Source organism: Saimiri boliviensis, chromosome X (assembly GCF_048565385.1).
Source record: "Saimiri boliviensis isolate mSaiBol1 chromosome X, mSaiBol1.pri, whole genome shotgun sequence".
NCBI classification, from domain to species: domain Eukaryota; kingdom Metazoa; phylum Chordata; class Mammalia; order Primates; family Cebidae; genus Saimiri; species Saimiri boliviensis.
Window position 1 is genome coordinate 8,418,060 of NC_133470.1, and position 25,783 is coordinate 8,443,842.

General features: G+C 41.9%; 1 protein-coding gene across 1 annotated transcript in view; it reads right to left on the reverse strand.

The window, feature by feature from the left end:
• The window catches only part of ARHGAP6 (Rho GTPase activating protein 6), a 542,269-nt gene extending 530,834 nt beyond the window's left edge, over positions 1-11,435 (reverse strand). Inside the window, exon 1 of the mRNA XM_003920302.4 lies at positions 9,881-11,435. Within this exon, the coding sequence (XP_003920351.3) occupies positions 9,881-10,468 (588 nt within the window). The 5' untranslated portion in view covers positions 10,469-11,435. The remainder of the gene's footprint in view (positions 1-9,880) is intronic.
• Between the last annotated feature and the right edge of the window lie 14,348 nt (positions 11,436-25,783).

The following is a 25,783-nucleotide window of genomic DNA, read 5'->3' on the forward strand; positions in this document are numbered from 1 at the left end:
GTACCTTGAAAAGCAGTCAACTGGTTCTCATGTAATAACTGTAGCATGTGGAAATGAAAACACACCTGGCTTGAAATGAGAAGCACACTGACATTTACCAGCTAAAGAACCAAGGCTGGACTGGGAACTTTCCAGTTTGCAACATTCTACTTAAAAAAAAAGTGTCTAAATGCAGTGAAAATACCATGTATTGGAATGAAGGCAGCCCCTTGGTCTGTTGGCATGCCTTGGGTTACACCAAATCCACAATACAAGTCTGACAAATTTCTGTGTTCCAAGTCACTAGGCCTGCTGTCACTTCAATGCCTACCATAAAAACCACACCTTATTTAACAGCTTACAAAATAAAGTCTCACTTGTCTTCTGCTGTTGTCTGATGCAGCTAGGCTTATTCACCGAGTCCTTGATCACCTCTACCCTCTTCGGCTGCCATGGTGGAAAGACCAAAGTTCCTGGCACACATAGTAGGCACACAATAAGTATTTTCGACTAAACTAATTCTTTAGCTTAAGCCCTACCTTTGTGGCTTCCTGGCTGTGTGACCACATCTCTAATGTTATTTAGACTTGCACTCCTATGTGCTGGGCACTTTCCAGGTAATTATGACATGAAATCCTCAGAAAAACTCTTTGAGGTAGGCACTTTCGTCATCCCCACTTGACAGATGAAGAAACTGAGGAACAAAAGGGGCTTCATAATTTGTTTAACATCAGAACAGAGCTGGGATTTAAAAACTAGGCTGTCTGGTTCAGAGCCTAGCTAACCCAATTCACTTCATTTTCTCTGCAGCTAAATCTGGCTACCTCTGAATTTGAGTCTCAGTGTCCTCACCCATAAGGTTGATACTACCACCCCACAGAGTTGTTCTAAGAACACAAAACTGGTGTGCATTCTACAAATACTAATTGTTATTTTGTTTATCATTATCATCATCACCCATTAGTGCTTATTCGAGTGAAATAAGTGAGCAAGGAATCACCTGGAAGTTCCAATTTGAGCAAAATTATACTTTGCTCAGAAAGTCTGGTGACCCAGTCCAAAATTTCCCTGAATCAAATTATTCGCTATAGTAAAGGTCTTGTTATATTAAACTCTGAGGCAGCATGGCTATTGTTGTCCAATGCTTCTCTTTCCCCTTCTCCATCTACATCTGGGCCTCAAAGTACCGGCTTGCCCAGCTGTTTCTCAAACCCCTGAGGAATGAAGTTATCAGCAATACAAGCTGAGAACTGATACGATGCTTATTCACAGTAGCTCCTCTAGGTCACATTAATTCACCTGTTTCCATGAACTGCCCAGTTCTACAGAAATGAAAACATTATTTTTTTGGTCCATCGGGCCATGTAATTCAATTCACTTCCAATTTCTCCAAAGAGTTAGATAGCTTCTTAGGCTCAGCATTCTCCTCTTGGATCCATCAGCATATCATTTGATGGGTGGTTTCTAGAATTGCTGTTACTTCTAGTGGCTCTTGAAAATCGTTGGCTTTTTTAATTGTTCAGGTGAGATACGGCCAGGCAATTTTGCAAGATTCTAAGCAGTTTTAAAAATCTTTGCATCTTCTGAAAAAGCAATCTTTTAATAGCTTCTCTGTGCTTGCTTTCAAAGTGCAATAATCAGGACATATAATTTCCACAGTGACCAATCTCAGAAAATTCCACGGCTGACTGCTTACTCCTCTGTTGAATCTGCCAGAGGCCGGTACTACCTCCCTCACTTCATGTTGAATACATGGAGCTTCAACTGACTACATAACTGCTCTTCTACATTTATGTTTATGTTTTATCGAAAACAAGATGTAGTAACAATATTTAGTATATTTTCTGAAAGTTATAGATATCATTTTTTTGGTAAAATTCACAGACCATATAATCTACTCTTTTAAAGTATACAATTCAGTGATTGCTTATATTCACAAGATTGTGCAGCCATCACCTGTATCTAATTCCAGAACATTTTCGTTATCCTAAGAAGAAACCTTGTACCCATTAGCTGTCACTCCATATCCCTCCCTACCAGCCTCTGACAAGTAATCTTTTTGTCTCTATGCATTTGCCTATTCTAGACATTTCATATAAATAGGATTATACCATACGTGGACCCTTGTGACCAGCTTCTTTCACTTAGCATAATGTTTTCAAAATTCATCCAAGGCATAGCATTCATCAGTACTTCATTCCTTTTTATTGTTGAGTAATTTTTCATTGATCACATTTTGTTTAACCATTCATCCATTCATTGATTAATATTTGATTGTTTCTACCATTTGGCTATTATGAATAATGCTGCTATAACATCCATATACAAGTTTTGGTGTGGACATACATTTTCATTTCTCTTAGGTATATACCCAGAAATGGAATTTCTGAGCTATGGAATAACTGTTTAACTTTTTGAGGAATTGCCAAACTGTTTCCCAAAGCTGCTGTGTCATGTTACATTCTCACAAGCAATGTATGAGAGTTACAATTTTTCCACATCTTGTCAATACTTGTTATTATCTATCTTTTTTATTATGGCCATCTTAGTGGGTATAAATGATACCTCATTGTGGTTTTGATTCACATTTCCCAATAGCTAATGAAAACATCGTTCTTTACCAGATAACACAACTAATTTCATTTTTTCACACATTACCTTCCAAAGGTTTTTCTTCCGTATCGTAACATAGTTGCAATCACAGTCTCACTCTCTTTATCTAAGTAATGGCTCAGAGAGGATGCAGTAAATTTTAGAACAAGATGTCATGCCCCAAAGGGATAGGAATCTGGGAGAACTGCTATCTGCATGCAGACTCCCTCAGTCATTACTAGACATTGATATGAAACACACTTTTTCTTATTCAAGCACCAGATTGAAAGAATGTGAATCTCACTATGAAAACATGAGTTTCTGTTCTTGCAAACCCTGAATGTATCATTACATGTACCAGAGTCAAGCTCATTTATTTGGCAGCATCTGGCTGAGCCATAAAGTACAAATGGAGCCTTCTCAGGTAGATATGGGACCAAGCTATCAAAAGTTAAGTGAGAAGGAGAGGAAACAAAATCTGTGTGGGGAACCTTTACATTAAATGGTGAAATCCATATCATTAAGCTCAAAGGCCAGCAAAACTTATTCTTCACCATCTTCCCACTCCCATAATCCATTCTAGTTGGATTTCTCTAAACTCTTGAAGCATGCTATGTTCCCTCTTTAGTACAGGCCATTCCTTCTTGCAGGAGGGCTGTGCCCTTTCTTTTTGTTTGGCAAATGCCTCCTCATCCAATGCTTTCAGCTGAGACATCCCACACCTGTTTAGTCCTTTTATCAGTTTCCTATCGCTGCTCAAAATTACCACAAATTTTGTAACATAAAACAACTCACATGTTCTTCTACAATCCTCAAGGTCAAAAGTCTCACTGAGCTAGGATCAAGATGTCAGTAGATCTATATTCCTCCTACACATTCTAAGAATCCATTTCTTTGCCTTTTCCAGCTTCTGGGGCCTGGTACAGCCAAGGGCTATGGCTGCTTCCTCCATCTTCAAAACCAGAAGTGTAGCATCTTCAAAATCTCTCTCATCGCCCTCCTCCTCCCCACTTCCTCTCTCTCTCTTTCTGTCTCTCTCCCTACTTTCATCCTCACATCTCCTTATCTGACTCTGACCCTACTGCCTCCCACTTCTAAGGATCCTTGTGATTACATTGGCCACACCCAGACAGTCTACAATAATTCACGTCTGCAAAATCCCTTTTACCATGTACAGTGGCATATTTACAGGTTCTAGAGATTAGGACATGAACATCTTTGGGGAACATTGTTCTGTCTACCACAGTTCTCTCCTCATAATGCCACAACATTCTGAAAAACTATGGAGATTAATTGATTTGAAGGTATTGCTTTCATAAACTGGAACCACCTTGCAGAGCCATCCCCGTTTGCTTCACATACATTTCTAGTATCCATTGCATAGCTGGCATGCAATAAATATTTGATGACTAACTGGTTGAGTGGCCAACTTGGCTTCACTGGACTAGAGTTCCTGGGAGAAGGCAGGCTGAGATTATGTTGTAAAAGGCATTGAAATGACTAGCTAAGAAATTTGGATTTTTATTCTGTACACTCTGAGACCCATCAAATGTTGTCAATCAAGGATTAACATGATTACAATTGTGTCGTCTGAGGTTAACATCAAGATGGCAATGGAGAAACTGAAGGCAGGGTGACTAAGAAAGGGGCCACAGCAAATGAGGACCCAAACTAGGCAGTGACATTGTGAGTGAACAGTTGGAGAGGGATGTAAGAACTCCGACACATTCTACTTCAAATTCTTTTTAGAATGGAGCAAATGGGAAGTACACACTACAGGATTTGAAAACTTATGGAAGAAAATAAGAGGAAACAACAAGAGGGAGGAGTAAAGGCATTCTGGCCTGGTAAACCTAGGCAAGCAGAAGAATGGTGATACCAACCAAAATAAGGAACACATAAAATGAAACCTGTTCAGAGGAAAGGGGAGCTGATTTGTCCTGTTTCAGACATGTAGAATTTGAGCCAATTGGGCATGATGAGCAGATCTCTAGGAAGAAATCAGAAAATATATATTGGGAGCTAAACTACAAGATGCAGAGTGAGAAGTCTCCCCTAGAGGGATGATGGTTGAAGTCACAAAAGTAAATGGGACAATCAAGGGACAATGACCTGAAGGAAAATCACAGAACTGTAGGGATGGCCAAAGACAATTCCTGGAGACAGAAGAGTAGCAAGAAAGGTAAGGAGAAAATTGAGATTATCTATGTGTGATAAGGATAGGAGGAGGAGGGAGGGGAGATGGTGCTCTTAGTTTTGCCCAGAAGTCTAGCTAAAGGGGTCTAAGAAGATTCTTGGAACTTAGGAACTTTAAGAGAATGGTTTCCGTAAGTAAAGGGGATAGAAAAGAGATTGCCAAGGTTTAAGGCGCTCACCAGAGAACAAAAGTAGTCAAGGTCACTTATGTTTTCCAGAAGCTTGGCAGTTTATATAGAGAGTTAAGAAGAATTTCAGGGTGGTTCTGCCCTTGGCTCTTTGCCTGAGTTTGAGTGGCATAAGCTTTACAGTCCCTTTCTTCAACTGTAAAATAAGCCGTTTGGAGCTATATGCAACCCAAGGTTCTTTCTGAGTCTAAACTTTGCTCTTTCCAACCCTCAGATCCCAAAATGCTGGTGAAAACTCAATTCTAAGGCATCTGAGAAGCGATCTTCAGAGTATTCTCCATTTAAATTAAAAATTGCCTTCAGAAGGAATTCTAGCAGAGACAGCCTGAGAGACAGTGTGTGTGAAAGTTTGAATAACTTTTTTTCTAACTTAAAAACCGTAAAGCATTATACCGATTTCACACAAAAATCCTCGCAAAACGCTTTTTGTCTATTTTTGAAGCTGTCTTATTCTAATTACTTTCTCTTTGGTGGCATGAGTGAGCCTCTATTTTTAATGCAATATTCCTCTCTGCTGCATTTTAAAATTTAATTCCAGTCTCCATCATTATATATTTACCATTCAATTCTTCCCAATAGATATGTTTAGACGTTGCATATTTTTTCATATGCTCAATACCTTTTGAAAGTCATTTTTTCCAATTTCAAAGCCTTGGTTGACATATACTAGGTAAGAAGAAGAAAATGACCAAGAATAAAGCCACAAGCATGAGAAAAAATGGTACTGAAAAGCAAAACCTAGAATTCAGTGTCTTGTATACAGGGCAGCTCAACCTCAGCACTACTGACATTTTATGCAAGATAAGTATTTGTTTGTGGGGGCCATTGTGTGTGTTTTGCGGTATTTTTAGTACCTTCAGCCAATATCCACTAGATGCCAGTAGCACACTCCTGCTCCAGTTGTGGCAATCAAAAATGATGCCAGGCATTGCCAAATACACAAACTTTCTCCTGGGTGAGAACCACTGGTCTTTATGATGATCTCTCTAAAACCCCCAGAGTATAGGGGCCAGATTTTAAGAATTCAAAGATGAGTAACCGTTCTGCTTTCCAGGAGATCAACAGTGCAAGAGAACAATTTGCTAACATGGAGATGTGGGAAATATAAAAGTTTTATGTTTATATGCCAACTACCAGTGGTTTACAGGATTCTTGGCATGATTTCCCCATGCCCATCTCCTCTGAGGATCTGTCCTCCACTTCTTTCATGCTTCCAATCCATGCTCCCCCAGACACCAGTTTACCTCTAAAACACATCTGATCACGCTATACCCTCATGCTTAAAAATCACCAATTTCCCCCACTCTCTACAGCAGGGTTTCTCAGTCTCAACACTCTTAACATTGACTGCTAGATGATTATTCTTTGTGGGGCTGTACACTGTAGGGTATTTAGAAGCAACCCCAGCCTCCCTGCAAGATGCCAGTAGGAACTCCCCTGTGGTAGGCAGAATAATGTCCCAACAAAAATGCCCACGCCCCAATCCCTGAAACATGTGAATACATCATAGCAAAGGGGAATTAGGGTTTCAGGTGGAATTAAAGGTCACTAATCAGCCGATTTTAAAATAATGAGATTCTGGATTATCCAGGTGAGACTCATCTCAAGAGTCCTGAAAAGAGTCAGTGAGAGAAATGACCGCACAAGAAGAATTGAGGAGATGCAACATGGATGGCTTTAAAAATGAATGAAGGGGGCCACTAGAAAAGGAACAACAGATCCTAGAGCCTTCAGAAGGAACACAGGCCAACACCTTGAAGTTAGCCTGGTAAAACCTGATGGGATTTCTGAGGTCCAGAACTGTAAGACAGTAAATTTGCGCTGCTTTAAGCCATTAAGTTTGTGGTCATTACAGCAGTGATAGAAAATTAATACACTACCACCTCCATTTGTGACATCCCAAAATGTCTTCAGACATTGCCAAATGTGCCCTGGGGACAAAGTCGCCTCCAGGTTAAGAACCAACATAGAGTCCAAACTCCTGAGAAGAGCACAGTAAGACTTTGTAATTACCTCTAGCCTACATGTTGAACACTATTATCCTACACACAGCAAGATACATCCTCTGCTGCAGGCACACCAAACTCCACTTGGGAAACATTCCATATGCTTTCACTCTCTGCAGTTGTGATGCCCACGGGCTCCTTGGAGGATGAGTACTGTGCTTACAGCTGCAGGCATTTGTGAGCGTCTTGGGAGCAGGGGCTGTTGTATGAACAATTTAGGTTAAAAGCAGACAATATTCTGAAAGAACAAAGTGGAAATGGGTGAGATCCGTCAATGGCTAAACCTGAAGGTGAATTCTTAGGATTTCCTATGGATTCAATCGAAGAGAAACAAAATTTGAACAGACTGTAAAGGGTACATGATTCCAGAGGGATCCTCATGGTTTTGGAATCAAATGAAGATCCCAGGAAAACTTTAGACCAGCTGTAAACACTTTTGTAAGCACTCTCTTGATGGCCAGCATGGAGTACTATGTTCAGCCTTAATAACACAGCGGTTCTCAACTAGGACAATTTTGACCTCCAGAGGATACTCAGTAGTGTCGAGAGACATTGTTCGTTGTCACACTGGTCTGGAGGAGCACTACTAGTATCTAGTGGGAAGAGGCCAGGGATGCTGCTAAATACCCTGAAAACCCAGGACAGCCACATAGCAAAGAATCATTCAGCTTCAAGTGTCAGTAGTGCCAAGGCTGAGAAACCCTGAGCCAGAGCAACCAGAAAAGTTTAAGAACCAAATCTATATGAACCAGATATTCCCTCCAGGGCCTCTAAGCAGCCTTGCAAGATGCTCATTTGCTGACGTTTGACGTCATTAGTAAGGATTCTCCTTTAAGGACCAAAGACCCAGCTTCCCTGCAAGTGAAAAGGACAGTCAGTGCCCAATAAGATGCATTTTCTTGGTTTTTGAGAGGATTCCAGGGTGTTAAAGCTTTCAAAGGTAGTCCAGGCCATTAAATTAGAGATCCAGGCCTTATGTTAGGATATCTTGGCCTTTACTAAACAAAACCAGGGTTGGATCTATCTACGCACTAGAGTTCTATCCAATCACTCCATGTCTGCCTCAAGCATAAAGGGATTTCCACCCTCTTCCCACCACACACACACATACACACATTCTATGAGAACATTTTGTTCTTTTGCTAGATGGCTACATCCTTACTTTTAATCATTGCAAAAAGGTGAAAAACATGGTAGATGAGTCTTGTGCAGATTGCCCACTGTATGGAATAGAAGCCGCCCAGTATTGCTGTTCAGATCCTTGTCCATTGATTGAGATGCTAATGGATAAGAATATAATTTGCAACAGGTGAAATCATCTACAGCCAAATGCCTTTTGAGGATAACAGCAATTAGCAGCATCTGTATACTATATTGCAAATACGTATATGGTTGCTGAGTAAAGCAGGAACGTTATTAGTGATGCAATTGGTTTTAAGCACAAATGTGAGTGGCTAGCTAATCCAAAATGTTGGCTTGCTTTTGCATTTCTTTCTCTCAACTCCTACAGATTAATCTGATAATGTTTGCTTCTGAAATACAGTGGGAATCCAGCCCCTCCTAAAGACCAACAGAAATTCAACATTTCAATTTTTGATCCTCTTTCTAATCTTGAGTTCCCTGGTTTGCAGGTAACATCTTGCCCTCTGCCTCGACTTTCCTTTCTACTGCCTTTCTCAAGAAAATGGGCAGAAGACTTGGCAGTATTTGTTAGTTGTTTGTAATCTGCACCCCAACACATAACAGCATCAGTTACTTTGACACAGTAACTAATATTAATAATATGTGATGCTAATAATTCTGATAAATGATGCTTATTTCTCTAAGACAGCCTATTAAAGCCAAAGTCTAACAGTTATCTCACATTAACACAGCTGAGTATGATCTCATATGCTATTTTCAAACAGTTTTTCTTGGTTGTGTATTTAGCCTAAATTTCCAGCAATTACATGGTATTTCATTTCATTTCTGTAATGCTAACTGTACTTAAAAATATTAAATTACAACTGATGGAATCTCCCTTCCTTTATGGAAACAGATCAAAGGCAAATCTGTAGAGTTTGTGGAGTGAAAGGGATAGAGCCTGTTCATTTTTAAAACAACTACTATTTATTCTCTGAAAGTGTGCTGTTTTCAAAGTGGCCATCAGTGACAGTTTCCCAATAGCTCAATTTACCATTCTTCCTAACTGGACAGCAAACATTTTAAAGGTATCAGATAGCTCCCTCTGAGTTCCCTATGTATTGTTGATTCTTCACAAAACTACTAATTGTTCTTAATGCGATTTAGGCATCAACATATTTCCATGATCTTTCACACCCCTACACAGTGATTTTCTTCCTCTTCTCATAGGTTAAACTACTACTCAGTACGATAGATTTCTGGAATTGCCCCTTTAGGGAAAGAAAAGGTGAAAACTAGAGAAGTCGCATCCTCTCTGCCACCCAAACACACACACACACACACACACACACACACACTCATACAATCAAGACACTCTCCAAAATAATGTTTCTGAATTCTCTATAGAACAAGATGGCAAACATATTTCAAAATATACTTCATCCAGTCTTTACAAACAACTTAGCAATAGATCCTTTGAGTTTGGAAAAATATCAACATTGGGTGAAGGGATAAGGTGACCCTTTGAAATTGCCTGCAGCACAAACAGGAAACCTGAACACCATCTACTTTTCCAGATCCCACGACTGCTCCAAAGTGGAGCCAACAAGTCCTGCAAGACACACACGCAGGTGGCCACTAGGGACGCCCCATTTCTAGGCACCATTTAGCAAGCAGAAGAGGGAAACCCCTTAGTGGGTGCCTCGCTCTGTAAATGTAATGGAATTAAAGGTGGTCCCCTGGAACTGCCTGGGATGCCCAGCCTTGGGCCCTGGGACGCGCAGCACCGGTCCTTACCTCAGACTTCCACACGACGTAGGGGTGGCCTCGACTGTCAGGTGGGGACTGGAACTTCCTCTGCTGTAGCCACCTCCTAGGAGAAGTGAAGATGCCATTGGGGCCTCCCCCGGAGGAACAGAGGATGCTCGAAGCACTTCGGCTACTGGCTGGCCCAGCCAGGACAGAAGGCAGGTCCCAGGCCATACTCTTCTTGAGGCCGCCGCGACCCAGGGGAACCTCATAGTCAAAGTGGAAGCTGCCTGATGGTGACTTCTCCTGCGGGGTGCTGGGTGTGGAGAAGGACGAGCAAAGGGGTCCAGGAGGCGGTAGCCGGGTGGCCCTGGGGGGCGGACCCCGGGGAGAGGACGCCAAGCGAGGGCCGAGACCCTCGGCTGGGAGTGATGGGGAGTAGAGGCGGCCCGCCGTGGCCCCTCGCGCACCGCCCTCCGCGCCCGCCTCGCCACCCCCGCAGCCGCCGATCAGGGCTGGGTCCAGGCTGCGGGTCTGGCGCAGCTTCCTCTTAGAAAAGCCCTTGGCCGAGGCCGCACTACTTGAGGCAGGAGAGGAGCAAGAGAAGACGCTGTGTAGCAGGCTCTGCCCGGACATCGCGGCGGAGCTGCGCCTGAGAACCACCTTCTCCCTGAGAAGGACGCTGGTGGCTTTGGGTCCCGAACGCAAAGGGACTCAGGCAAAGCTGCCAGGCGGGGCTGGCCGTGGGGGTTTGTCCGGGGCGGTGGTGACCAAAGCCTGGCTCAAGCACCGCCGACGCGTTCCATATGCCCCGGCGGGGACAGAAGCAGCAGATCCATCATCAGCCTTCTAGGAAAATGGGTCTGGGGGCCTCCTGCAGCCCCTACAACCTTCCTCTGGAGCCCAAGACGCTAAGAGTGTCAGGAAGAAGAGGAAGGTCAGGCGCTCGCTGGGTTCGCAACTCCAGCCTGCCAGCGCCACTCCCCCTTCCCAGCTAAGGCAAAAGACGCGGCGCTCCTGCTTGCTGGCTCCGGACAGCCTCGAAGTCTCCAGCAAGCTCCTCCTTGCTGCCCGAGAACAATCCCGAGGGCCACGGAGGAGGCGGCCTGGGAGTGCGCCCCGGGCGCGTCCACCGCGCTCCCGGTGCCGCGAGAACTTCCTCCGGCTCCTGAACCCAGCACCCTCTCCGTGCCCCGGCGCCCGAGGTTACGCGCCTGGCCTCTGCTGGGCTGCTGCGCGTACTCTTCCGACTGGAGAGGCTCAAGGGTGGTTTCAAGCTCAAGGTTCCCGCGGTGTCTCAGTCTTACCGCGGTGTGACGACACCGAGTGCTGCGCTCAGGACCTCCAAAGGCTGCGTGCCCACGGTGGAAGAGAATTCCCGGCTGCGCTCAGCGCTCTCGGTGGAGTAGGGAGCTCAGGAGAGAGCCCCAAGACGGAGTGCGCGTGTTCCGCCCGAGAGGAACATGATCTTCGCAGCCCAGCCTTGGGCCCAGGGCAAACGCGGAGATGCCCCGCACGCTAGCGCTAGAGGCAGTGGGAAAGGGGCGGCCGGGACGGGTAGGGCTGGAGGAATGCCGGGGCTGGAGCTGGGGCGGAGCCAGGAGCAGGAGAAAGCAGAACGTGAAGAGTTTTCCAGGCGCCAAACCTGCCAACGGCACGGAGAGAAGGCAGCTTGCCACTGATATTGGGTCTCCTGGGGAGAAAGTCGTGAGGACGGAAGTGCGGACCTTCTACTCGCTCTTCCCACCCCCAGATCAAGGGTCGCGCCAGCTCCACTCACGTTTCTGGAAAGGAAGGGAAGTGTCAGATTGCACCCCACCCACTGGTGTCAGATGGGCAGCCCGGCACGGTTGCTCTGAAGTCGGAGTTAAATATCCTGCCTTTCCTCCCCGCACCCCCACCGCCCCTCGCCCGGCTTCTTTTGTTTTTAAAAAGGAAGGATAGATAGGAGACTCAGTCTAAAAGCAGTGGCTGCCAATGAATGAACTGGAGATGGAGACCTACTAAGAAAGTGGAGGGGGAGGAGTCCTCGCTGTGGAAGGGATCCTGAGCACGTGCGGAAACGTGCTCTAGGAGGAAGGGTGAGTGAGGCCGGGCAAGGGGTAGGCGCCCGGCGCAGCTTCAGCCCTGAGACTACAGAGATTGGCGCTCACAAAGCAATCTGTCTCTAAGTCCCGCTCTGGGACGCCTCTGGGCGCAGCACTCAGTGGCCACAGTCCTGGGAAGCTGGAGAACGCTGATGAAATCAATCTTTCTGGCAAGGAGCTGAGACTGAGAGCAGCTTCTCCCGCTGCTGGACCCCTGGAATCTATAAAGCGCAAAGCCTCGCCCTCGTCTTGGAGGGCTTTTTGACGTAACATTTAAGCTTTGCCATGCATCTTACAACCATCTCAGCAGGGAGCAGATAATGTTGAAAACGTCTACTTTGTGTTTGTGTCCTTTTTTATCACTTAGTGATGAAGAAAATTTTATACAAATATAAAGGTGACTTTCCTTTACCATTTCTTTTATTTTGGAGGAAAAATTACAATGAAATTATAAATACAGGTGTTTGACACTAACGTTTGTCTTGCATATCTACCACAATTGTCCGAGTTTGATTTTAGAAGACTTCCTTTATTCCCTATGACATTTTCAGGGGAAGAGTTAATTAACTTTGACTCTTTGAAAACCATGTTTGGTGTTCCTAGGTGTTCAGCTACTTTGGAGGTGTGTCATGAAATCTAATCAGGAGAATTCTATGCCTCCACAAAGGGCGTCAGACTCCCAGTTCTTGGCTGTACTCCTTTTTGGTAAACGCAGCGGGACAGACTGCACCCGGTGAGTTTTTTCCAGTAGCTTTAACGAGCTATCTGCTGCCTGAAGACAGTGGGTGATTCTGGTTTCCCATCCCCCATCGCTGTCCATCTCTTCTCACCCTGAGCCTCTTAAGTATTTTCAGTGGCTGTCAATCAGGTGCGCTGCTGAGAGGCACAGCCTTAAAGAGCTCTTGCTCCCCTGCCTGACTACATACACAGGCCAAGTTACATTTGGGGGCTTGTTGGCATTGGCTTTCTTCTCTCCTCATACAAGTCACATTAGATGTAAAAGTGGGTGGATCTTGTCTGCCCCTTCTTTAGTAACAAAACTGTGTAACTTATCACTAGTAATGGAAACACTTAATGTCTCTACCACTGGGATACCATTGCATGGTTATGCCTCATTGCATGGTTATGCCTCATTGGAGTTTGGCATTCAGGGTAGATGGTTAACAGAATCACTTCACAGAACCAGTTGTAACTCAAGGGGTTTTAGCACCTTGGTGATTGTATTTGATGATTCATATAAGTTCTATTTCTCTAAGCCCATATGATGACCATGGGCTAGCAAACTCACCCCTGCTATGACTAGATAGGCTAGTATGAATGCCTTCCAGGCACAAGGGCATACATTCTTGGTCGTGGGTGTTGGAGAGCTGATCAGTGGCGGGATTCTTCTATTGGCACTCATAGGGCTTGGAGCAGACACATGCCAGTTAATTCATCATCTAGTTTCCAAATGTTCCTGACCCTCCAGGAAACTGGAAACTTGTGTCACTGTTGGGAACAGTGAATAAATTGTTTTAAATATTAATCAAATTAGACTGGGGGTCCTTTTAAAATCTCAGTGTAACTATGTGTGCTTTTAATACATGGGGTAGGCAATGTCGATGTTTTGCTGGAAAGAAAGACTTCATAAGACTTATTTGGGATTTCTTTTTAATTTTTAAAAGTATTTTGATTTTCAACCTGACTGCTATTAGGTTTACCTTGCAGTCTTGGTGGCTTATGGTGGATTCATTCATTCCTATTGAAAGCATCTTATCTAACTCTTCTTTGTTATATATTCTCTTTGCTTATGTAGACTCAACTCACATTGGCCTTTATGATCAACTGTCAGGTTATGCCAAATTCAGTTAAGGAAGATCCTTAGGTTTTGGTTACCAATTTCAAAGAATGGCTCATTTTGTTACATTGTTTCCTGGAATTATTCTAACAATTCATCAGCTAGCTTCAGAAGCAATATAATTGGTAATCAAGAAATAAATGGTTTTAACGTATATACTTTTAAAAACAGGTTTCTAAGACTTTGCTTTGCTTCTCTATTAGGGCATTTGGTGTTAAAAAATGGTCCCTATATTTGTTAATTTTTTCCTCAGAGACAAACTTAATCAAAGATGTGGGATACCTTTTATTAAAGAGCAGAACATTCTGTTCACTGTTCATTCCCCATGATAATTGCAGAAATCTAGGATTTAAAAAACATCTTATGCTATCCATTCCATCTGGTCATGACACAAGAATATTCCAATAAAACTTCTAGAATCCTTGGACTGACATCAAGCTATCCTCTTATCAGGGATCCTAGAAAATTCATCAGTATTCTTTCTATTCCCTTGAGAGACAGTTCTACAAACACACATATCTTACTATCAAAGGATATATTCTGATGCCTAATGTAAATTTCCTTTTCCTTAACTTTATCCCTTGAAGCTTTTCATATCTCCAGCCAAAATTCCTCTTTATCCTTGGTGTTTAGACCCCAAAGCTATTTGTAGATTTTTATCATGCCCCTTGGGTCTGACTCTGTGGTTTGGCTACATGATAAAGTTCATATTTTGCTTTAAAACCATCACTGTAGATAATCTTTTCTGGACTAGACTCCCTCCAGTTGTTGTTTTTTTATTTTTATTTTTCAGTCCTGAGGTCCAATATTCCAGGTTAGGGCATCCTATTTTGTATCGTGGACCATCCGGGATGGGTAGGCACGTCTGCCCGGGGGTCTCTCGACCTGCAAGAGGGTCCCAATACCTGGAAGAGGGAGTGCGCCTGGAAAAATAATAAAGACAGAGAGAAAGCGAGGCGTCTGGAGGGCTGATAGGCTGTGCCTAAACAACAAATTTTATTTTTCAAAGGCCAGGAATAAATACACTTTCTTGGCTCTGGTTTACATCATAGTAAGAGGAAATGCAAATGTATGCCTCACATGGCCTATACAATAGAGAAGTCAGATACACAATCAATGGTTGTAAAAAGTAACAATTTCCTACAATCACAAAGTTTGTTTGCATCCAAACATTATTCACAAAGCTTGTTTACATCCAAACTTTATTCCTCCTGGCTGCAGGTATCTCTGGTTTGACCTTGTTTTAGAACTGAGATGTGAAAAGGTTTTTTGGTTTTGCTCATCAGAATATCTTTTAATCATATTCTCTTTTGTCTACTCCTGACTCAACTTAACTCAACTTCCCCATTCAGGAATCTCTGAGTCAGGAATCAAAGCCATCCCTTATGGTGGCATTTTGCTTTGCAAATATCGACAGTTAAACCATTATCTAGGGTACAAGGCAGTTAGGTAAGGTTAAAACTTATTCTTGCCGGGCACGGTGGCTCAAGCCTGTAATCCCAGCACTTTGGGAGGCCGAGGCGGGTGGATCACGAGGTCAAAAGATCAAGACCATCCTGGTCAACATGGTGAAACCCCGTCTCTACTAAAAATACAAAAAAACTAGCTGGGCGTGGTGGTGCATGCCTGTAATCCCAGCTACTCAGGAGGCTGAGGCAGGAGAATTGCCTGAGCCCAGGAGTCGGAGGTTGCGGTGAGCCGAGATCGCGCCATTGCACTCCAGCCTGGGTAACAAGAGCGAAACTCCGTCTCAAAAAAAAAAAAAAAAAAAAAAAAAAAACTTATTCTTAAAGGGTCATAAAAAGGTTAAAAGCAAGAACTGGTTGCCGGCAGGGGGTCACTCAGTCTAGCAGCAACGCATAATTTTAGGCCCAAAACGATATTGTGGTTGATATTAGAAATTGATCATTCATCTTTCAGTTCCTATATTTCCGGATAGCTCAACTGCCTCCAGTAGGAAACTGTGTTTGGGATCAAACTCACCGTATAGTGAGACTCACGCCTTTTAGGGGTCTCACACGGGAATGTTCCCCACAATTTTGCTCTTGTTTCTTATATAATTCTATTGCTTAAATAGTCTCAAATCACATTGAACTTTCTGATTGAGTATCATATAATATTTCAGAATTCTATCTGATTGGCTCCCAACTTTTAGCATTGCTGATTTTTGTTTCATACTGTTCATGTCTCTCAAAGTTATTATGATCCCCCTGATATCATTTCTGTGTTCTTAGTGGGTAAACATTCACAGCATCTCACTTGCCCATAAAGTCAAGGGTTCTGTCTCTAAGCTCCTGAAACATGAAAAAGAAGCATCATTTAAATCTGTGTGGCATGTGTGGAATATATGAGAGATGTGTGGCAAAATTTTACAAGACTTAAGAATGCTAATTACATTAAGTATCCTGACTTCCTCATGCTTGAACTAAAAATGTTTCTTTAGATTCCTATGCCAGCTGCCAAAGCACTTAAATTACAATTGGCAAACGTCAGTGGAGGTAAACCTAGAGTCTCTGAGTACAGGAAATTTTTGTCTTCTATTACATTTATATACCAACAAGCAAGTTATTTTGGCTCAATATTTTGGATTAATTTCACATAGCCCAGAATTGGAAACATGAACCCTCCAGGTACCCACATGAGGTTTTAATATCCATCGAGTTGTTATCCAGATCTGTGATTTTTTTTTCTGACGTTATATTTGGAAACCCAAATGAATATTCTTATTCATCTTTCCCAGTTTTTCCCCATTCTGTGTGTGTAATATCACCATCTCTCACCAATTGTGACCTTAAAAATTTGAATTCAATAAAAGAAAAAAAAAACTAATGTATCTGTATCAGCATCTGCATTGAACACAAAAACATCTACTTGCAACATTGTCCATTTTCTCATCTTCTGTGAAAATACTAGCAAGATGTTCTATGTTTTCTAGTGTTTCATATTTATCTTCTGGACTTAAAAAAGCAGGAGTTTGCCATAGGCAGATTTTCTTTTTTTTTTTTTTTTTTTTTTTTTTTGAGATGGAGTTTCACTCTTGTTACCCAGGCTGGAGTGCAATGGCGCGATCTCGGCTCACTGCAACCTCCGCCTCCTGGGTTCAGGCAATTCTCCTGCCTCAGCCTCCTGAGTAGCTGGGATTACAGGCACGTGCCACCATGCCCAGCTAATTTTTTGTATTTTTAGTAGAGACAGGGTTTCACCCGGTTGACCAGGATGGTCTCGATCTCTTGACCTCGCGATCCACCCGCCTCGGCCTCCCAAAGTGCTGGGATTACAGGCTTGAGCCACCGCGCCCGGCCTGCCATAGGCAGATTTTCTGCCTTTTCACTTACATGTTTATTTCTTCAGCAGGTATGAGTACACTCTTTTTTTTTTTCTTTTTCTTTTTCTTTTTAAGACAGTTTCACTCCGTGGCCCAGGCTGGAGTGCAGTGGCCCCATCTAGGCTCACTGCAACCTCCGGCTATCAGGTTCAAGCTTTTCTTCTCCCTCAGCCTCCTCAGTAGCTGGGATTACAGTCACATGCCACCATGCCCAGCTAATTTTTGTATTTTTAGTAGAGATGGGGTTTCAATGTGTTGGCCAAGCTGTTCTTAAACTCCTGGCCTCAAGTGATCCTCCTGCCTCGGCCTCCCAAAGTGCTGGGATTACAGGCGTGAGCCTCTGCACCTGGTCTGAGTACACTATTTCTAAATGTCAACCATCCTGTTTTCATGGAACCCAAGTTAGCATGGCAAGTGAAAAATAAGGCTGTATAAGAATCTTAAACCAAGTTGCAATGTAGATGTGCTCAGCAGGATGTCAGGGGCAACTCCTGAAACAAACAGTGGTTACTCTTTTCCTGCGGCATGTGAAAGAATCTTCCACTATCAAATCCTAAATGCATGACCATCATCCCTTTTGTTTTAGGCTTTGAATCTTGGTCTCAGGAGAGTTTTAGCAATATAAATTGGCTGACAACCAACTTCAGTTTGCTTGATAAACATTTTTGAACACACACTGTGTGCTAGTGGCATTCTTTCTTTGTTAGCTTTACTTTCTTCTATCTTTGTGGTGAAAGTACACTTAGAATCTCAAAATCAGTTAAATTGATCTGAACCTGGTATATAATTCAGCTGTACTAGCTACTTAAGCTAATTTTTAAAACATTCTGTAGCATATGTCTTAGAACTACTTTTGAGGATGAAGAATTCTGCAATAATGTAAACAATTTTAATACTTAATTACCCTAAGTTGTACATAAGCATTCATCAATATTTCCCATTTAAAAAGGCAACCAAATAACGTGAGGTTTCCTTTCCTATGAAATATTAATTTTCCCCCAAAATCTTCACTTCTCTATATTGAATGGAAACAAGAAGACCTATTTCGCCTAACATGTCTCTCTTACAAGGTAGGATGGGGTATGAAAGGGAAAGAGGAAAATAAAACAACTGGTATTATGCCTAGAGTAAGTATATATACATACATATATAATCATCAACTTTACTGAGGACTAATCTACATACAATAAGCTATATAGATGAATTTTAGCAGCTGTGTATGCCCATAAAACCACTACCACAATCAATATACAGAACATTCCTGTCACCTCTAGTGTATGCTTTTATTCGTGTTCATTGAACATTGACAACTTGGGTTTTGCTGTGTTCAATGGTTGAGTCGTGCCTTTGGCCAATATAAAAAGGGAAGGAGGGAAGAAGAGAGTGAGGGAGGGATGACAAAATAGAGCACAGAGTTTTTTTGCTTCTTGTAGAGGATTGAAGTGTGTTCATCTAAAAGGTATATCCAAGTCCTAATCTCTGGTATATGTGAATGGGACCTCATCTGAAAACTGGGTTTTTGCACATGTAATCAAGTTAAGATTAAGTAAGACTGAGTTAGATGGACCCTAACTCCAATGACTAGTGTCTTTATGAGAGAAAGGAGAAGGCAATTGGAATATAGGTACATGCATGTACAAAGAAGAAAGCCATGTAAAGACAGAAGCAGATATTAGAGTGATGCAGCTACAAGCCAAAAAATGCCAAAGATTGCCAGCAACCACTAGGAGCTAAGAGACAGCTGGAACAGGTTTTCCCTCAGAGCCTCCAGAAGGAACCAACCCTGCTGACACCTTGATTTTTGATTTCTAACCTTCAGAATTATAAGAGAATGAACTGTTTTTCGTTGTTGTGGTGGTGGTTTGTTTGTTTGTTTTTTGAGATAGAGTTTCGCTCTTGTTGCCCAGGCTGGAGTGCAATGGTGCAATCTCAGCTCACCACAATCTCCGACTCCTGGGTTCAAGCGATTCTCCTACCTCAACTTCCCACGTAGCTGGGATTACAGGCATGTATCACCAGGCTCAGAAAATTTTGTATTTTTAGTAGGGACGGGGTTTGTCCACGTTGGTCAGGCTGGTCTCGAACTCTCAACCTTAGGTGATCCATCTGCCTCGGTCTCTGAAAGTGCTGGGATTACAGGCGTGAAGTTGCTTTTTTTTTTTTAAGCCACCCAGTGTGTGGTAGTTTGTCAAGGCAGCCCTAGGAAAATTATGTGTTTCTTATTGCCACAGCTTCATTTTCCTTCTTTCAAACAGTTTAACAAAACCCAAAGAGTTCACTGAGCAAAAAGCAATCCCAAGGAATTTTAAAAGAAGGCAAGAGAATGGCTAACAAATGCTTATCACTGTTTCATTTTCAAAGAAAAAATGATGGATTGGACATCCTGTCTCCTGCTAAGCGTGGTGTCATCATTGTTATGTCAGCAGCCGAGCTGCAGTTAGGTCGGTCCCATGTGTGCACGGCTCTAGTCTTCCTTCAGGATGGTCTTTAGTTTCCCCTTGGGGAACTTCTGCTCTTCTGTGCATTTGTTTCAACAGAAGGTTTTTGGGACTTGACTTTGTAACTGGTCAGCAACATGCAGATGTGTATTGTGGACTAAAACCAGAAAGAGACACTCAAATCCAGAGTGCTGGGATGCTTTGGTTTGCCTTTTTTGGTCTTTAATTTGCTTGGTATTAAAGGGGCTGAGCATACACCTGAGACACAAATGAATTCAAGTGCCAGAACAAGCCAGTGAGAAATGCCTTTAAAAGGAGATGGAAGCTGCTGAAACTCTTCAACAGGCTTCATGGAAACCAAAGCCTGGTAAGCCTTTCTCTAGGGAAAACTTCCGGGGATCCAGTTTAAAAAGCAGAGTTGTTAAAGTTAATAGCCACATGCACTTTATTTGCCTCCTGTATGATTTATTGGGAATTCCTTGGGTATTTTTCACAGTTCACTGCTTTGTAGCATGACACAGATTAGACACATACCAAAGAACTCTCAGCCTCCTTTAAAGATATAGGAATGAAAATAAGACACTCACAGGATTGTAATAAGCGGGTTGTGGATCAGGGAGCTAAAAGGGGTTTCCCCCTTTTAATAGAGATGGCTTCCTGAACCAGTGTTACAGAATTGGCAAAAGCAAAGTCCTGGAAGTTGTTGGAGGTTTATGGAGCAGTAAGAAAAATGCAGGAATGAGAATCATCGATCTAACTGTTCGTAGAGGTGTGGCTACTAACTATCTCAGTCAACTAACCTTGTGCAAAGTAAACCGCTATTCACCATTCAAGCCTACTTGGTTTAAATATCTCCCGCTCTGTCTTATGCTCCTACTAAGTTAGTTCTCATGGTATAACTCTCTTACTCTCAGACCTTCTCTTTATTATAGCACTTACCACAATGGTAAGTATATAGGATTCATTCGTGCAATTATGCATGTCCATTCTCTAACATCCCCAAGACCCTAAGTTTCATGAAGCAAAAGCCATTGCTGATTGGTTTCCCTTATAATCCTAGCACTAGAATGACTCATCTCACATAAGAATAAAGGCTCAATCAATAACCATAATCAACCACTCAACCTCAATCTCCTTATCTGAAACTTGGCTGCTCAGGTCTCTGCCAGCTGTTGCCTTCTGTGTCTGACACCTCAAAATTATCCTCAGGTATCAGTGGGAAGTTGTATTAATTTGACTTGTCACAGAAGGACTAAAATGAGTGATAACTATATAGGTGTCTGCTAGTCAAAATTGTTAATATTTTGTTAAATGTATGGCTTTTGAGTTGGACATCTACAAGTTTGAGTCCTAAGTGTGCATTGAGTGTGGGTATGTGTGTGTGTGTGTGTGTGTGTGTGTGTGAGAGAGAGAGAGAGAGAGAGACCAACCAATCTACCTTGGGTAAAGTTAGTTAATTCTTCAGAGGCTCTGTTCTTCCTCTAGTACACAGAGTTAATAGCTATATATTGTAAAGCATTTAGTATGTTTTGTGGCATAGAACAAATACAAAATAACTTATCTGTTATTAATAAATTTGTTATTAATTACATAAATAAGACACATAGCATGGCTTATTCAGGTTTGCCTATCTGTACATATTACAAAATTGAATATCCAACAATTACAGTAGTAATAATGAAAGAGTCAACCTTTAATATGCATCAGGTACTGTGAAAGTGTCTTACATTTGTTATTTCGTTTAATCCTCATGACTCGTTGAGGTAGTTCTTTATCATCTTCATTATTCAAATGAGGAAATTGAGTCACTGAGAGGTTACGAACTTGCTTAAGTGAGCTAGTAAATGGTGGAGCCATTGCTTTGCCCAAGTTAGCTAGGAAATAATGGAGCCAGCAAACTGATCCTCATACACAATATAAAGTCAATTTTTAAAACATGTTTTCTATGGAAAATGTGTGACAAACAGAAGTCATGCTCATCTCTCCATTCACATGACCTACACTGCATAGACAGGACTGGAAGTGTTGGGGTGGTGGGGATCAGATATGGCGAAGGAGGGCTTAGTATTTCCCAAGCATCTATTCTGTGCTAAGAACTTTACATACATGGTTTCTACACAACATTGCTGTGAGGTAAATATTCTTATTCCCATTTCAGAAATCAATGATTCACACCCACATCTATCATGTCACAATCCATCTGTTTCCTACAATACTTCTTGAATGGCTAATCTGGCTAGCAAATCTAAATAATCACAGTCATCAGAAACATGACCATGAACTGGAATGCCATACTCCGAACTTGTACTTTCCGTTTGTACTTTCTGAGCGCAGGTGGGAATTAGCCATAGCTCTGTGTTTCCTGTACATATTTTCACTTATTAAAAGAGGTCTAGCCTTCTTTCCTCCGGGGTAAATCTTTAATTATTTTCCTCTGGCATCTCTATTGTATTCTGTAAACATGTTCTTTGGGGCTTTTTTTAATGTGTTGCAGTATTTCTTTTAAGTTGTGAAGCCCCAAACTGGACACAATGCTCTTTAAAGGTAAATACCCAAACTGTGTTTAGTTTGATTTATCTGTGCTGAATAAGAAGTTGTGTAGGCTTTTATTCACCCTCTGTGATTTGTCTGATGTCTTTAGGGTGGTGGTAAAAAAAAATCTTGTACATCAAATTCTTGTTATCAGTAAGGTGAAAGAAGGCCAATCCTGACAAATTGGTTTCCAAGGTTATGAGAAGTCGCTCTTACTAAATTCCCTATTACTGTTTAGAACAGTTCCATTTGCCCAAATGAGTTCTCATCAATGGGAAGTCAGTGCACTTGCGCCAGATGATACTTGAAGCATTTCCAAATTGTATGCTGTACAGTGTCTTTCCAAATGGTGATTGAGCAGATGAAGCAGAGAACCAAGAAAGTGAAACCCACCCAATAGTCCCATAGATAGATTATTTTTATAAACATAAAAATTGACCCTTCTGGTCTTAAAGCTTGAAACTTATGTTCGTTTTGTCTGAGTTCCTTCCTCAGGAAACAAAAGTATCAAATAACTCAAACTCACCAGATCACCACATCCAGACAATGAGGTGCTGGACCCCTCATTCATCATGATTGCTTCCTTGCCCTTCTGTAGTTTCTGTTTTCTTACACATTGTTTATTTCTTCCCTGCTATATAAACCCCTAGTTTTGGTACCTCAGGGAGATAGATTTGTGGCTGAGTTCCCAGCTCCTCGGCTGCAGCACCCAATTAAAGCCTTATTCCCTGGCAATACTCATCATCTCAGTCATTGGCTTTCTGTGAAGTGAGCAGCAGGACCTAGACCGAACCCCTTGTTTCAGTAACAAACAGATCTATTTAGCTCAAGCGTACAACACAGTGTGGATCATTAATATAACAACAACCAAAAATGTTCAAACTACTTGACACCCTGATTTTGTGATTTGCTGCCTTCCTCCCCTTCATCTATATCTGGCAGAAGAAATAATAATTAACATTGATGTGGTTGCATAAACCTTTTATTGAAAAGTCCTGAATTTAAAAAAAAAAGCAAGAAGATCATTTATTGATACTACTTATATCACAGCAAAAAATAAGGCAATCTTTTATGCATTCAATATTTCCTTAAACCTACACCTCTCACTTTGACCTAGTTGTTAGCATCTCTACCAGCAATGAGACTGAAAATACAAGTGTCTAGTTCATTTACTTGAAGAACGGAGAAAGCTATAGCATAGAAATAGCAAGTATCATGTCCGTGAAATAAGAGATTGTGTTCCATTCATTTTTTATCCCCAGAATATTCTACAATGTCTAACACTAAATAGGCACTCATTAAAATGAATAAATGAATGAGTGGATGGATGAATAAGAGACTTCTGGAACTGAAATTCTTGCTACCTGACACACCAAGGTCACTATGCATGTTATTTTGAATCACATCTATGACATTAATTCACTCAGCTCCAGTCATTGTTTTTAAAATATTTATTAATATATAATTCACATACCATAAAATTCACTCATTTTCAGTTTAATTCAGTTTCACTCAAATTAACTCAATAGTGATGAGTTACATATATTTATTTAAAGTCTGCTTAAAGATTTGTTAAGAAACAAGGTAAATGTGCACAGTCAAAACAAGTTTTGGAATCCATCTCTTGACTGACTTAATGTATCCCTTGAGACCACCAATTAACAATTGAGTGTATTTTCCAAAATATATATTGGCTATAACTAAAAGAGAGTTTTGAAGTACCTTTTTAACTTGGTAGAGAAATTATTATAATGATGAGGAGATTGCTTTTTTGAATCAGCATCTTGCTATAAAGAGGAGCTTCCAAAACAGAATCATGAGATTCTCAGATGATTGACCAGATCCAGAGGCTACAGACTTCTAAGGCGAAGCCAGATGGATTTATTATTACTGATTTCCAGCAAGATAAAACATTTGTTTTCACAGATTGCTTCAGTGTCCTGGTTTGACATTTGCTGTTGTTTTAAAAGGCAAATTAAAAACACTAGAAATGAGAAGGCCAGATAAAACATAGTTCCAAACCACCCTGGAGGCATGGAGTAATTGATAATGGTGACCTCAAGCCCCCTTCTGCAGCCTGGGAAAGACCACAGCCCCAAGGACTATTTGGATGGTGCCTCTTTTTATTTGAAAATATTTAATCCATGGTCAACCGGTTTCTTTCTCTTTTAGGAGTTCAAGTTGTTAGTCTAATCCAGAACATCATCAACTATTTAAAGAAAGGCATGAACACAATGGAACCATCATTTGATAAGATTGAAAGTCAAAAGAAAATAAACTACTGATGAGAAAGATGTTTTCTGTTCCTTTTACTGAGCAGGAGTGTGCGGGTAGGGGAGAGTCACTTAAGTTCTATTGCTAAAGGAAATAAAACTTTTCCCAATATGTGCCCCCCCTTTTTTTTTTTTTTTTTTTTTTTGAGGCGGAGTTTTTTGCTCTTGTTACCCAGGCTGGAGTGCAATGGCACGATCTCGGCTCACCGCAACCTCCGCCTCCTGGGTTCAGGCAATTCTCCTGCCTCAGCCTCCTGAGTAGCTGGGATTACAGGCACGTGCCACCATGCCCAGCTAATTTTTTATATTTTTAGTAGAGAAGGGGTTTCACCATGTTGACCAGGATGGTCTCGATCTCTCGACCTCGTGATCCACCCGCCTCGGCCTCCCAAAGTGCTGGGATTACAGGCTTGAGCCACCGCGCCCGGCCCTGTGCCCCCTTTTATGTGGCAAACACAAGACATCTTGGAAATACTGATTTTCACACATGACCTTTCTGGAGAAAGAAAATTTGGCATAGATCTATTTACTAACCTGACCTCCAAATTAGATAGATTTTAGTAGGTACCTTGGAGCCTTCAAATTATATTCAAAACATCTCTTGAAATATTTCATCCCAAAATGAGTGATCATGGCTTTATACAGTCAGACAGCCACCAAAAAATTATTGAATAACCACTTATGTACCAGGAATTCTCCTAAATACTGGAATACAGCAGTAAATAGGAAAGAAGGTGTCTCTGCTTTCAGATAGCTTACCAATTTGTGAAGGAAGGCACATGATAAACACATAAACAAGTTAATATATCATTTTAAGACCTGGTAAGTGGTATGTAGAGTCGAAAGCAGAGGAATTGGTAAGCTGCTTTAGCTACAGTGGTGAGAAAAGACCTTTCTAAAGAGGTGGTAGTTGATTTGATTTCTGTTTGTAGGGAACTCAGTCTAAGACAGTAACTCTAAAAGTCGATGATAGTAACCCTATATACCCTGAGCAATCAAGGAAAACCTAAAGCCTGAGCCTCAATAACCCTGAAGCTGCCAGGTGTGATGGCTCACACCTGTAATCCCAGCACTTGGGAGGCCAAGGCAGGTGGATCATGAGGTCAGGAGTTCAAGCCCAGCCTGACCAAGTGGTGAAAGCCCATCGCTATAAAAAATACAATAATTAGCAAGGCATGGTTGTGCATGCCTGTAATCCCAGCTACTCAGGAGGCTGAGGTAGGAGAATTGTTTGAACCCAGGAGGTGGAGGTTGCAGTGAGCCGAGATTGTGCCATTGCATTCCAGCCTGGGCAACAGAGTGATATTCTGTCTCAAACACACACACACACACACACACACACACACACACAATCCTGAAGCTTTCTCAAAGGTAAAGTCTAGCTTCTCTCAAGAGACCTGGTAGAGCCTTTTTTTTTCTTTTTAGATGGAGTGTTGCTCTGACACCCAGGCTAGAGTGC